A 15,017-nucleotide genomic window follows, 5' to 3' on the forward strand; every position below is an offset into this window, starting at 1 on the left:
CCCTGCTACCAACTGTATCGGGCAATGATCAGACACTGGGTTAGGGATAGCCGTCTGGGAAATCTGGCAAAAGATCGAAGTCCAATCCTCTGAAACCAAAAATCTATCTAATCTGTTAAGGGTCCGTACAGCGTGATGATTGGACCAAGTGAAACTTCTACCTTAGAGAGGAATGTCCATTAAATTATTTCTGTTCACGAATTCCCCAAATTTTCTCATCCTGGTTGTTATCCTCGAGCCTCCTTATTTCTCACAAGTAAACCTAATGACATTAAAGTCTCTTCCCAAACACCATGGACGGTTCCAGTAGCTGCCCACGTCGTCCAACTCTTCCCAGAATTGCTTTCGCTCCCAATCTCTCGTAGGTCCGTACACCCCCGAGAATACCCAGCTGTCTACCTTCCCTACACACTGACACAAAATAGAAACAGAAAAGGCTCCCACTAAAGAGTCTTCTACCTCAATCAACCTCTTGTCCCATAATACCCAAACACCCCCTGCTGTCCCATTAGCTGTAAGGTGCTTCCAACCCATGTTCCACCCTCCCCAAATGTCACTCACTACCACCCTATCCACTTGTTCCAATTTAGTTTCTTGAAGTGTAATAATGTGTGGTTTGTGAGCTTTTAATAGTGCCTTAACCGAAGCCCCTTTGGTTTTGTTGTTGAGGCCACGCACATTCCAAGAAAGAAACCTAATCGTCATTACCAACCTTGAGTTTTCTCCCGCTCCTTACAACTAGGGATGATCCAGCCTTGATCAAAGCCCCTACCTTGTGCAGTTCCTGGACCTCTTTGGCCAAATTAACTCTTATTTTCTTTACTTTATTTTCATCTACCATCACAGCTTCTTTCCCTTTACTTATACGTTCTTGTTTCCCTGACTGTTCTTGATTAGTCTCTGTCCTAAGAATTAATTTAACTTCATCCCAAATCATAACTTGTTCCTCATCTAACGAGTCCCCCTCTCTGATCACTGAATCATAGCATTCGCGGATCTCGTTCCTTTTCTTGATTGCTAGTTCAAACAGAAGACCAGCTCCTTCTACCTGACCTTCTTTAGATATCCCAACAGCCCAACTTATCTCACTCATATTACGTATTATCCAGTCAACTAGAGCTTCCACTGCCTGATTTTTCGACTTAAGCCTCCCCCAACTCCCCGACCTGTCATATACATCTACCATGTCTAAGGGGATGATATCTGTTTCATCTTCCATTTGTACTATATCTTCTGTCATAGAGCTAGGGTACTCTCCTCCAAAGGCTAGCTCCTCGCCACCGCATTCGTTTTTCCGATGGTCCGAGCCTTCGACCGACTGTATTAACTGAAGAAAACCTCCCTGTACCCAGGTAGACTATTCTCCCCCCTTCTGACCATCTGTTGACTCCTGTTGCAGACCCTCAAAACCTTCTGACTGGGTTTCAACTCTATATAACCGATTACACCCCGTGAGTTCCTCTTGTATCAGTGTCATATCTCCCCCGCTGTTTGGCATTAACTCTGCATTTACTACCTGACAAGCCACCTTATCTAGACCCCCAGCCCCAACGGTTTTCGACTTCATCATGTTCTAAATGAGCTCTCCTTCAAGAAATACACGGTTGAAGGATCCTTTTCCCACCAACTTCCTGTCATTACCACTCACTAGAACCCTCTCTGCTATGTCTATGCAACTGTCTCCTGCAACTAAAATACCACCTGGGCCATCTATATGGGCTATCACAAAAGCGGGCTGAGAACATACCTTTGAGTGTGCTGGTCCATCTGAAGTGGGCACTTGATTTGTCAAGCCTAAGGGCCCAAAGTTCCCTGTTACCATCGTTGGCCCTACTTGTATGGGCAGCTGGTTGTTATCACGAATGGGTCGGGTGTTTCCCATTGGGTGTGATGGGCCGCTTGGTCTAGAGGACCGCTCCACCTCATGCCCAGCCTGTGCTTTAGAGCCTAGGCTGCTAGGCCCTATTATGGTTGTTGGGCCTGCTTGTATGGGCAGCCGATTGGTATCACAAGTGGGCCTGATGTTGTCCATTGGAAATGAGGGACTAGAGGACTGCTCCACCTCATGTCCAACCTGTGCTTTAAAACCATGAGTAGATGGGTTGCCAGGCCCATTTGAACGGTCCATCACACATACGGCCTACTCACTTTCCATACTAACTGGATCTGAATTGCCGCCTAGACCAGAATTTTGCCCCTCTTCACTCTCAGCCTGTATATTAAGTCCAAGAAACAATGGGCTGATAGGCCTAGTTGTTCGGTCCATGACGCACAAGGCCTGATCATTAATCACATCAGCTCGTTCTACTTCTAAGCACTGATAACCCAATTGACACATTGCTACTTCTATGATTGTGACCCCTGTTGTCGCTACCAACTCAACGCAGAGACCATCCGAAATAGTGCTCTTGCTTGTCACACACTCAAATGCAGTCGACTTCTCTTTCCTAAAACCTGACAAAGCTGTATTGGATCCATTTAAGTTGCACTTTGCTACATTGATATTGGTTGATGGTGCATTAAAATCTGCTGACACCTTTGGCCCTGCGAAGCTCACACCATCCTTGTTAATGCCAGACATCGTCTTCTCCATTCCATTCTCCCTATCCTCAGACAATTTGATACCCATAGTCAACGCTCCACTCCTTGCTGGAATTTTGATAAATCTGGGGATATCTATGGCCTTCCTCCTTACCTTGATGCTAGCCGTTGTAAGATCCATCAAGGAACAAGTGCTCTCCTTGATCTCCAAAAATCCACCTAGCATATCTCCGATGAGAGTAAAGGACTTCAAATCCCATCTGTGGAACGGAAGCCCGACAATATCTACCCATGTACCAGGCTGTGTCCAACTCTCTACAATGCTATTACAGTTAGCATACCATGGTCTCAAGCTAACTCCAACTTCCTGTACCAAAATATGTTTTAAGTTTTTGAAAACGTCGAAATCTCTCCTCTTATGGCACACAAATACTCTCCTACTACTCCCGCACGGTCTTAGAATAATGTTTTGAGAATTAGGAGCTATGGAGTTAACCATCCTTTCCACCTTCTCCCAGCAAATCGAGTTTTCCCCTATATCACAGATAATTGCCCACCTCCATACGCCGAACTTTTCTATTTTGTCGCTCTCTTTGTTAAGAGTTGGTTCTTTCTGAAAAAAAATTGTTCTCTTACCATGTGAGGATTTGCCATCAACCTTACCCTTCCACTGGCGAGCATCAACTGCTCCACCTCTACTTAAGGCCTCTCCAAGGTTTTCCCATCCTAAACCTTCTTCTCCTTCAAGAAGCAAAAGAGAAGGATACCATCCTTGCCCTGAAAATTCTGAGATTTTAAGGAATCGACCATATTCATTCACATGTCCGCGTGCCATCTTACAGTGACCCAAAACCGTCGATTTCTTCTAAAACAATCTCTCTGTTGTCCAACTCTTAGCCTCCTCCAAAGTCTGTACCAACCATAGTCTTTCTTTTTCGAATAACACCAGCTCTGACCCTCCCTTATCTCTTCTCTCCACAATCCTGATTGCTTGGTTGTTCTTCACCCAGCATCTCTGTAACTCAAATACCTTTTGATCGACTTGGACAATGGATGCCCTCCCCACCAAAGAGTAACCTGTGCATCTCCTTCCTTCCATTTCCTCGCTACCAAGCTAACTACTCAAAACTCTCCAGAATGCATCATTCCTTCTATATTTTCAAGCGTTGAAACGGAAGCTGACACGGAAGCGGATCCTCTCTGTGAAGCACAAGTATCCTCTACCTTTTACGGTACTAGTTGCCCAAATGCACTCACTACCATCCGAGCTGTGGTTAGGACTGCAATCTCACGTGCAACATCTCTCATTCGCCTTCATTTCCATGACTATATTGTTCAGGTACTATTAGTAGTAATTTTGTTTCTTCAAAACCAAAATGATTGTTTTGAGGAAGATTATGTTCTAAATCTTGGGTATCCTTGTCTTGTAGGGTTGTGATGCGTCGCTCTTTCTTGATGATTCTCTTTCTTTCACTGGTGAGAAGGGTGTCCTTCAGAATAACAGATCTGTGAGAAGTTTCGAAGTCATTGATGATGTGAAATCTAGAGTGGAGAATGTTTGTCCAGGATTGGTATCTTGCGCCGATATACTTGCTGTTGCAGCAAGAGATGCTTCTGTCGCTGTGGGTGGACCAACATAGATAGTCAAGCTTGGAAGAAGAAATTCAACTTCTGCAAGTAAAACCCAAGCAAAAACAGATCTTCCATTTTCTACAAATAGCCTCGCTCAACTCCTCGACACGTTCAGACGTAAGGGTCTCAATGAAAGAGATATGGTAACACTCTTAGGTTAGAACACGATCTTGTAAGCTGAGCTTTTTACATGAAAACTACGGAAAAGCAACCTCTTTAGTTCAAAATAGATAAAAATGTATAAAATAAGTTAATTACTCCTTTGGTAATGGAATCAAAACTACATAAAGTCATCAAATTTAGTAGCTCATTTCTATAAATATTGACAAAAGAAAATTAAGATAGGATAAACTAATTCACAAAATCTGAACTACAAATTCACAAAATCAAATCTAATTGATAATAATAGTCAATAAAAATATAAGGAAAAGGGGGCTTTAACTTCAAATCCAAACCCTAAACAAATCAATTTCTTGAACTTGTAAGAATATCTACTATTACAAACTTGCAATCTAAACAAAATCAACTAAAACCCAAAGATTCAAGCCATTCAAACAAAATTAACTAAAACACAAATAATCAAACAAAATCAGCTATCATTCCTCACCAAATCTGCCATTAATGAGGAGAGGATGTGGTGACTCGACCACACATGGGGATATATATTTATAGAGAGAAAAATAGACAAAGAGAGAGAGAGACTCACCAGTAAAAGTGCGTGGTATAGGTGAAGTCGCACGGAGATGCTCCAACGTTTAGAGCTTTCAAAGAGATAGAGAGAATGAGAAAGAGAGAAGAGAAAATGAAAGAGAGAAAGTGAGGGAGTTTTGAAGTTTCTCTAAAATTCCCGCTAAAGAAAAAAAGTGAGGGAGTTTTTGATTGTGCACTACAAAAAAATGCGAACTGTGCTTTATAGCTGTAGAAACTTTAATCCGCTGCTATGTTAACTTTAGAAGTTGTTTTTTTTTTTTTTTTTTTTTTTTTTTTTTTTTTTTTTTTCAGTTTTGGATTGTGCGGGCATTTAATTTCTATAAAAATAAAAAAAAAAAGCGAACCGTGCTCTACAACTGCGAAAAATCTAATCCGCTGCTATATTAAGTTTAAAAAAATTGATAGCGAGAAAACTCAGTAAACCGAGTTCTTTATATTAAAAGAATTGATTTTTAGTGACGGATATATTTTTCCGCTGCTATATGTACATTTGAGAAATTTTTTTCCTGAAAGGCATATGAATGGGTCCCTATAGCGTCGGATATAATTATCCGTTGTAAAAAAAAAAAAAAATTACCTATAACGTCTGATAAAATTATCTGCTGCAACAAATATACATATAGTGTCGGATAAAATTATTCGCTGTTATAAACCGTCGATGTAGATCAAAAATGTTGTAGTGATATCACATATAATTTTCTGAGTAGCTCAATATAAGATATAAGACCAGGAATTGACCCATTGATACTTCTGTTGAATTCCAAAGTGTACGATTAAAACTTAAGGAAAAACAATAAAAATAATAGTTGGGGTGTGGCAATTACCAAGCACACTAGGTGAAGCCTACGAGCTATAAAATAAACTACCAAGTAGATCTCTATCCCATCAACTGTATGATAAAACTACTATTTAGGTTATTTTCCAATACTTTTTATAAAGGCCCTGTTTGAGATAGTATAAATAGCAATTGGTTTTGTTTCTAACCCATCAACATATGATATAGGTCTCTGACAAAGCGTATTTTTATAATTTTAATAAGTAATTAAATCAAACTTTGATGAGGGGTATTTTTGTATATATATTGGGGCAACAAGGATTGCAGGTAATTTTATTATTTTTTGTTTGAAATATTTTAGTAATTTTATGCTAATAGGTTGGAGTTGAATAATTTTGCAAATGATTTGTGATACTATTTATACTGCAAATCATTTGCTAAAGTTTCTTACGAATTTAGGTGATACATGCAAATTTTTTGCAATGCAAATAATTTGCATTGAATAGACAAACACCCATAATATTGATTTCAGCAAATTATTTGCATTTGCAAATAATTTGTAGCATATCATGCAGGGCCAAAAAATGCGTACTTACGTAAATTAGGAATACATTCAATACACGTGGGTACATGTGATTGGTGGATGAGAGTTCGAGTTGCCAGTTTTCACATTTATTTAACTGTCTCACTCGTGGTTGGACACAAAATGCATCCAACGACGTTGAACCTAGTAAAAACTTGTTAGTTTAAGGCTCAAAGCAAACCAGTTCAAAGCTGCTAGTGCAGAAGTCGCAGAGAGGCCATGGAGAAAGTCATTAGTGGAAGTGGAAGAGTCTCTCTTTTACCCAATCACGTCTTCAACCAGAGATCAGGTTTTCTTCTTATTCTCTCGCTACGCTTTCGTTTACCTCATCGAATTGTCGATTTTAATCTTTTAAACTTTTCTTTAATAAATAGAATTCGGTTTTGTAGACTATAGTTTCAGTATGGATGGACTCGTGATAGAACTCTGTTTCATCAATGGGTACTAATTGAAAGAAAAAAAAAACCAACAAAGAGGTATGGGTTAATTCGAGGATACCAAACACGATACTAGTAAATTTCCTTAATATTTTTCTCGTTTTTTCTATATTCTCAGACAATTTCCGATCTCCTTTAAAATTCCTATCCAAACCTCCTCTATTTTATTCCCGATAAAGAAGTTGGTCAGTGTCGTGTCCCCAAAATCCAACACTAATCCCCATGATTTCGTGTTGGATCTCAAGGCACGAGCTACATTCAATGCACATATCATAAGAGCAACTCCAACGCATGACCTATCCCACTACCCCATCCTCTTTCAACTGCCATTTTGGGTAGTGGAGTTCATAATAAGGGTCTCCAACGCACTACCTATCCAAGAACATTTTTTTAGGTCATGGAATTTTCAAGACCCAAAATAGGTCGCTCCATTTAGTAACCTATCTTTTTTGCAGGAAAAAAACTTAAGGCAGTTAGCTGAAAATAAGTCAATTTCAAACTTATTTAAATCTGAGTAGAATAAAAAAATATTATAATATTTATGGGTAGCATGATTGGAGTGCATACCCTATGAATCCAAATTCATTACCCATGAGTGTTGAGTGTTGTGTTATCCGCCTCCGCTCCCAGGTGTCACATGCTCACGTATTTTGACCCGTGATCCTCTTATATTCATAGTTGCACCTTCCCCATTAGATGGGTCCTTTGGGGTAAATGATTGTCAACAAGGTATTAGAGCGCTATGTCCATATAGGTCATGGGTTCGAGTCTCCTTAAGGGAATTTTTCACCCTTGTGGGTGAGAGGGAGTGTTGAGTGTTGCGTTGTCCGCCTCCGCTCTCAAGTATCATGTGCTCACATATCGTGACCCTCTTAAATTCATAGTTATGCCTTTCCCATCAGATCGGTCTTTTGGGGTAAGTGGTTGTCAACATGGTATCAGAGTGTTAGGTTCATATAAGTCACGGGTTCAAGTCTCCTCGAGGGATTTTTTCACCCTTATGAGTGAGGGAGAGTGTTGGGTGTTGTGTTTTCCGCCTCCCCTTCCGGGTGTCACGTGCTCATGTATCGTGTCTCAATTTGATCCGTGACCTCTTATATTCATAGTCATGCCTTCCTCATCAAATCGGTCTTTTGGGGTAAATGATTGTAAACAATGAGCACTTGATGACCCATAAATAGGTATGGATATGGGTTTCTCTCTTGGAGTTGCTCTAAGTGATACATATAATAATCAAACAATTGTTTTTCAATTATAGCATCTAATATAAATGCAAAAGTATAACTAAACCCCATAAACTATCAGGGTTGAAAGAAATTGCTTTAGCTCGACATGGAAGTCAGCTTTACCTAGAGCATCAAACACGTGGATGAGTATCTATCTAGCATGATCAAGACATGTAAGCTCAAGTTAACAAGTCAGCAGAAAGGTGGATAGAGTCTTAGAGTCTCTGATAATGCGACTTTCAGATAGATCAGATACTCTCCTTCATCGAACATCAATGGCTCCGATCCACTTCGATGTATCTTCACAATGTGTCTCAATCAGACCGTTGCAAGTCTTAATTAAGATTTTCTTCTACTTTTGGGTACTGGACCATCAACCAGCAAAACCAGCTCATTGCCACTGATGACGTGTCACGTCCAGCTAGGATGAAATTGAGTGATATATGTTGGAGGAAGGAATTCGAGTAAGATTCATTTTTCCTCATGAACCTTGACAACAAATAGTCATGTTGGGTCCCACCTTCATCAAGTACTTTAATGACTGGCACCAACCCTTATTGGTTATAAAATTGAAAATTCTTCAACTATTTACAAGGGTTATGAGCCACCTATCTGCTAGTTGAATACTTTCAAAGAATTCCAATAGCCTTCCTTTTTCCAAAAATTAGGATGGAACTGAACTCTTCTTGAAGCTTTACTTTCTAGGGCTTTTGCTAAGATGTGAAATTCTAAAGAGATCCTGAAATGAACTAAGTATTAGAGCTGAAGTCTCCATTAATTAAGGAATAGTTGGAATTTAGACAAATCCCTACCTGAATTGTTGAACTCTCTTACAGTCCTTTGATAGAATCAAATATGTCTTTTACTAAGCTTTTAGGCTTTGAAAATCTGAACTGATGTCTCTATTTCAGTCCCAATCAAACTTGGTTCAGTTATTCTATTATTAAATCTCCTTCTTAAACTTCTCAATTTCCTCTACTTTAATCCCAAATTTTCTTTGTTCTCCTTCAAAAATTTGATGACGAAATCTTCATTCGTTCTATTATCTTCTAATGTCTTTTTAAAGATTGAAATGTGAAATATACCTAGGGTTGTGACATGGTTTTCGAGTAACTAAAAGTGTTGAAGTACGTAATTTTCCTTACCTGAACACATCTACTTAAAGTTCCAAGGCTCAAGCCTTCTTTAACTCTTGAAACTCCTTAGAATTTGAATTTGAGAGCACCTCCATGAAGATCTTAGAAAGTAGGTGAGATTTTCTTCTTGATGTGTCTTCAAATCTTTGAGTTTTGATTGCCTAAACCTTAGTTGAAGGTTTGAATATTAATGGAAGAAAACTTTTTCTCAGATTTTTTTTCTGTAAATAATTGGTGAAGAATGAAGCGTTTTATTTGATTTTTAACTTAGCTTTGGGTTAAGTTTTGTTGTATTCTAGCTCTATTTATTTTTGTTATAGCAAATGTATTTTGGTTTGCTTGCTCCACACACCATTTGACAATTGGTGGTTTTGATGGCCAACTAATGTGACTCAGCTTGGAGTTTTTGAGAAAACATTTTGACTAGGTCAACCAAGTCTGATCCGAGTTGACTCAGTCCATTTTGACTTATGAAGACTCGTTTTCTTTCGTTCGTCCTCAGAATTCAACATGTAATTCGTTGATTGTTAATAATTTGAGATGCACATATACTTGACCTCAGAATTCCCCAAATCTTATTTGAAAATATTTTGTTATTTATATGGGCAATTGCACATATCTCGAGGTTTATCAGTTATTGCACCGAACTTGGATTGGGTCAAATTTATAATCTAAACTGGATATTTCAACCATTCCGAACTAATGGTGAAGTTAGATTTTTCAACCCGGTCAATCTTAGTTGACTTTTCCTCAGGATTTGCAATGATCTTGCATATCATTATAGTTAGTGGATAGTAATTAGTTGGTGAAGGCAGGTTTGAACCCAAGTCATGGTATCAACACTCGCAAACTTTAGCAAACTTAACAAGCTGGCGTCTTCATTCCCCAAAGATATTAGATGCTAAATGACCTTATCCTTTTTCTAGTTGATGTTATCTATCATATTAGAACTCTGATGTAGAGTAGGCTTTAACAAACATAATCGAAGATGCGGTGATTTTACTATCATAAAAAGGGCTAGAAAATTCAATTACAACCAAGCACAACAACTACAAGTACATAATCTGGAATTTCAGCATTGTCAAACTTACTTGAAAATAGACACAACTTGAATCACTTATAACTTGTAAGTAAGGATTCTTTATAAACCTTGATCAAGCGATCAACTTAGGGAGATTTGCTCAACCATAAAAATGACTCAAAGTTTAGTTCTACTCTCTACCTTGGCCACTATGTTGCTTAGGTATGTTAGAGCATTGGATATGGTGCATTGTAATAAGGTGTAATGTGATATGCCACATCATCTATTCTCAGGAAGATTAGAATAGAAGGATTAGATTAAGTTAGATTTCCTTAAGATGAGTTTAATTCTATTTTGGAATGTTCATTGTTTTCTATGATTTATTGAGTATAATGTGTTCAAATAAAAATCATCCATATCATCATCGAAGCATTGTCCCAAAAATGTTGGGTTGGTTGAAAGGAACCTATTCCTTCATTTCATTTATAGCCATTCTTATATAATTGTAAGTATGTTGTTATCTGCTTTTGCTGTCTCAGTCCACATTTTTTGGATCTTCCTCTTTTGAACCTTCATCTGGCACATTCCTTCTAATTGGGTTGTATTCAAGCTTTGTTGCACCTTGAATAAAATGGTTGCATGTTAAAATATAAAAATGCCTACATGTTTTTCAAATTATTGAATTGGATTAAAATCATTGTACATTTTATTGAAGAAGTGGGGAAAATTGTATAAAGCCATTTATTGGGTTTTGTTTATTTTAACTATTTTAAACTTACAAAGTAAAATGCCTTTAGTTTTGGCTATACATGAGAAAAGTTGGGTAGAGATATCTATAATGAATTGACAGAAGACTATGGTCCTCGATATCTACATTCCTCTCGAAAGTTGGAAAGTCTTTCATGATCAATATCACTCTCAAGCATCCTAGTCTGCTATTTTTTTTTTTCCATACCTAAGTCCATAAAAGGAAAATTGATAAACTAATCATACATTTTTTGTGAACAATAAGGATGTATTCAAGTGTAATTTGGTATATTGGAAAATGATTTGTTCTCCTAAGAAAATAGTGGACTAGGGCTTCAAAATTCAAAAATCTATGAACAATTTGTTGTTTGAAATTGATCTAAACAATCTTTGAAGGAAGGTACTCCAAACAAAATATGGGAATAGAAATCTAGGATGGGAGGGAGGAGAGATTAGAGCTTCCTATGGTTGTGGACTTCGGGAGTCATCCAAATATTTTTACCTAATTTTAGGAAAAAGAATGGGCTTTGAGTAGGTAATTGTGTTTTGGCTGTGTTTATGCGATGATCGATGGTGTGGGGACTCCTCTCCTTCTTGATCGATTTTTGGATCTTTGTTGACTTTCTAATAAAACTACATACCGATTCAATTTTCTTGTATGTTATTTAGGACTTGGTATGTGCAAATACTTAATTCCATTGATCCAATCGATTTCTCCACAGATAGATGTTTTTTTATTTTATTTTAAATATTGTGAGTTAAGTACAAATGTACTAGTTATGTAAGTTCCGAATTGAAGGTGCCAACTTGCTAAGTTGCATAAAGTCCTGACTGATATCATGACCTGGTTCAAACTTGCCATCACCTACTAATTACTAACCACTATCCTGCTTGCTTATTGAAAGAAAAAATCTTCCATATTTAGTGTCAGATATATTCGTGAACATCTTTCCATGTCAGCTCGATTAATGATTCCTAAATTACTTTAAATATTTTTGCTAGAGTGATTCTCATGATTGCTAGTAATGTACAGGGGATACACATTCTCTTCACAACAGACTATACACTAATCGAAGCATTCTTATGACAATATCAGCAGCTGGTTCAGGCAAAGGGGGTGGGTTGTTGGAGAGGCCAACTATAGAAAAAACCACCCCTGGGCGTGAATCTGAGTTTGACTTGAGGTATAGACCCAAAAAATTTAGTTTGATTATCTTTTCTCTCTCGTGTTAGAAATAGTAAACTGATATTTCATCATCATCATTGTCAAAACCTTATCCCAACAATTTTGGGTCACCTGAATGGTTCTTGTTCTTACATTCAATTATGTTTAAAGTGACGTCTTTTGTTATTGCAAGAGTGTTCATATCCTTCCTCACTACGTCAATCCATGTTCTATTAGTCTTCCTCTCATTCTTTTAAAACCTTAAGTTTCCGTGTTCCTTCTAATTGGAATCTTCAATCCCATACTTATAGAGAGGAGAACAATATCATTTTCAAATACCACTTGCATCCGAAATCAAATTGGAAAAATAGATGTAGTAGACACTAATGATGTGGTGGATTCAATGATGGAGATGTTAGCCAACACACCGCTGCGCCGGCCATAATCCGATTTCTCTTCTTCATTTCTCTCTCCTTCTTCTTCTCTCTTCTTCTTCTTCTTCTTCTTCTTATTGTTCTTCTTCTTCTTATCTCTCCCTCTCTCTGTTTTTTTCCTCCTCCTCCTCCGATCTCTTTCTCCCTCTCTCTGTTTTTCTTCTTCTCCTTCTCTGATCTTTCTCTCTCTCCCTCTCTATATTTTTTTTCTTCTTCTCGCCCAAGTCGTCTGAATCGTTGGAGCATGAGAGGGGTGCCCTTAGAAATAGAGTGCCCACAACAATTTTTGATTTTTAGACGTGCCGCTAAAAATATGCGGACCCTTAGAGTTTCTTGGCGTGTCAAGAAAGTTTCCCTCTATTGTCAATAATTTCACGTCTGGACTTGAGAGTCAAGCCTTTAGCTTAATAGGTTCAGGTACTGCACCCCAACGATGAGGTCTTGTTCACCTCTACATTTCAGACTGAATTGATCGCCTCACGATCTATAGTATCCCCGTCAAGAATTTCTTGATAGATAAAAATATGCATTAAGAAAATGAAGGGCGTTGAGGAAATCAACCCAACAAGACAGTACAAAAACAAACAACCAAAGCAAACAACTAAGACAAGCCAAACCCCACCCCACCTCCCTACAAAATTGTAAAAAACACTCCTGTAAACTCCTTGAAAACTTTACACCAAAGAAACAACAAGGCCCAGACAGAAATAATAATATCAAACAAAGAATTCTCTTTATTGTCAAAAATCGTACCATCCCCATCTCTTTCCAAACACCCTAACAGATTACAAGAGGAACAAAACTCCATAAAACTCTTTTTGCATTGCAAAGCCCGCCCCACTACATCCACGGTGTAAGAAGATCCTTGATATAGAACAAGGGAAGCATCCCACCACACCGGAAAGTGATAGAAAGTGTCACCATATGTCTTGTATAACAACCAATGGATGAGGATGTGATCCACCGACTCAGAATCTCTCTTGCAAAGACAACATAAGCTAGGGACAATGAAACATCTCTTGATGAGCTGATCCGATGTTAGAAGTTTGCCCAAAGAAGCTGCCCACACAAATAAAGAAACATTTTGAAGGAACCTTGACATTCCACACTATGGCCATTGGGAATGACTCTGACTCCACCAGATGAATAAACTTTTAGAATGATCTTAATGAAAAGTATCCACTGTGCTGAGCATCCCACACGCTAGGATCTTTGCTGTCCACTTGAACTGAAAAAGACCCCACACATCTGATCAAGAAAGCTGCACTATTGACCTCCCAATCATTAAAAGACCTCCTAAACCCAAAGTCCCATTCAACATCATTTCCATCTTGTGAAAGAAGGATGACACTGGCTGCCCTTTCTTTTGAGAGATGTCAAAGAGAAGACAAATGGTTATTACTGCTTATATTTTCTGGTTTTTGCAGGAAATCAAGGAAAACGGACCCGCCCTATCGTGTGCTATTGCATAATGACGACCACAATAAGGGTATTTATGTAGTTCATGTTCTAATGAAGGTCATCCCAGGGATGAACTTTGACAATGCTGTTAACATCATGCAAGAGGCACACTTCAATGGCCTAGCAGTGGTTATTATTTGTGCTCAAGTAAAGGCAGAAGAACATTGTATGCACCTACGAGGGAGCGGTCTTCTAAGTTCAATAGAACCTGCAAGCGGTGGGAGTTGAAGACAATCATTTTAGTGAACATGAAAATCTCTGGTACTGTCTGCCCCATTGTCTCAAATATTAGAAATTTGATATATGATAACTTGAAAATTTCCTAGTAGTATTCGGTGGGTGTTGAAGAAAATCCTCAAGGAAAATACGAAAAGTTTAGGTACGATCACCCCATCCTCTCCATATTTGAAATTCTGTGTACATAACTTGTAAATGTCCCTATTTGTATGAATCTTGATCACTTTGTTCATAAAATTAAGACAAGAGAGATGGAAAATAAAACAATGATCGGACTTGTTTAAATGAAGTCACTTTAGTTTTTCCTCGTTATGGAGACTGATATATTATTGTTTAATCTTTCTCTGATATTGTTCTGTTTTAAAACGTTTAGATTTTCATGCTGAGTTCTGTACACAATTGAAATGCTGAATTACATGAAGTTGACATCTGATATGGGTCCTGGGGTTAAACATTAGTACTAGAAATGCCAAATTTAAAAGATCTGACACAATGTCCTGACCCAGTAGGAGAGGCCATAGGTGGGTCAAGGCTATCTTCGGTGCTTCAGTTCCTTTTTAATAAATTCTTTAAACAGAAACAAATTTCTAGGGGAAGCAAGATGAGATGAAGAAGAAGATGAACATAAAAGAAAATATTCTAAATTATATCATTGTGCCTATCCTTCTAATTTTTTAGAATTAATTTGATAGATTAGAAGACCAGGCAGTAGCTATACTTTACTAAATCCATGCCGCTCTCATATCATCTGTTGCTACTTCTGGGTTCATCAGCTCCAGATTTGCATTGCGGGCATACCCTGGTGATGTAGTTTCCGTCCTTATACAGGCTCTTGAGCAAGAAAATATGACATGGGAAGTGAATGGAGATATGTCATGGGATAGGAAGTGAATGGTGTTTTGCCAGATTGT

General features: G+C 38.2%; 1 protein-coding gene and 1 pseudogene across 1 annotated transcript; both read left to right on the forward strand.

The window, feature by feature from the left end:
* Positions 1-3,590: 3,590 nt before the first annotated feature.
* Positions 3,591-4,367, forward strand: LOC147406036 (lignin-forming anionic peroxidase-like; annotated as a pseudogene).
* Positions 4,368-6,396: 2,029 nt separating this feature from the next.
* On the forward strand, positions 6,397-14,454 carry LOC147406037 (ATP-dependent Clp protease adapter protein CLPS1, chloroplastic-like). Its single transcript, XM_086433955.1, has 3 exons — positions 6,397-6,531; positions 11,843-11,993; positions 13,836-14,454. The coding sequence occupies exons 1-3, from the start codon at positions 6,462-6,464 to the stop codon at positions 14,095-14,097; spliced, it is 483 nt and encodes a 160-aa protein (XP_086290081.1). The 5' UTR covers positions 6,397-6,461; the 3' UTR covers positions 14,098-14,454.
* The last annotated feature ends 563 nt before the right edge of the window (positions 14,455-15,017 follow it).

The sequence above is a fragment of the Akebia trifoliata genome, chromosome 3 (genome assembly GCF_017979445.1).
Source record: "Akebia trifoliata isolate Shusen 1 chromosome 3, ASM1797944v1, whole genome shotgun sequence".
Classification (NCBI taxonomy): Eukaryota; Viridiplantae; Streptophyta; class Magnoliopsida; order Ranunculales; family Lardizabalaceae; genus Akebia; species Akebia trifoliata.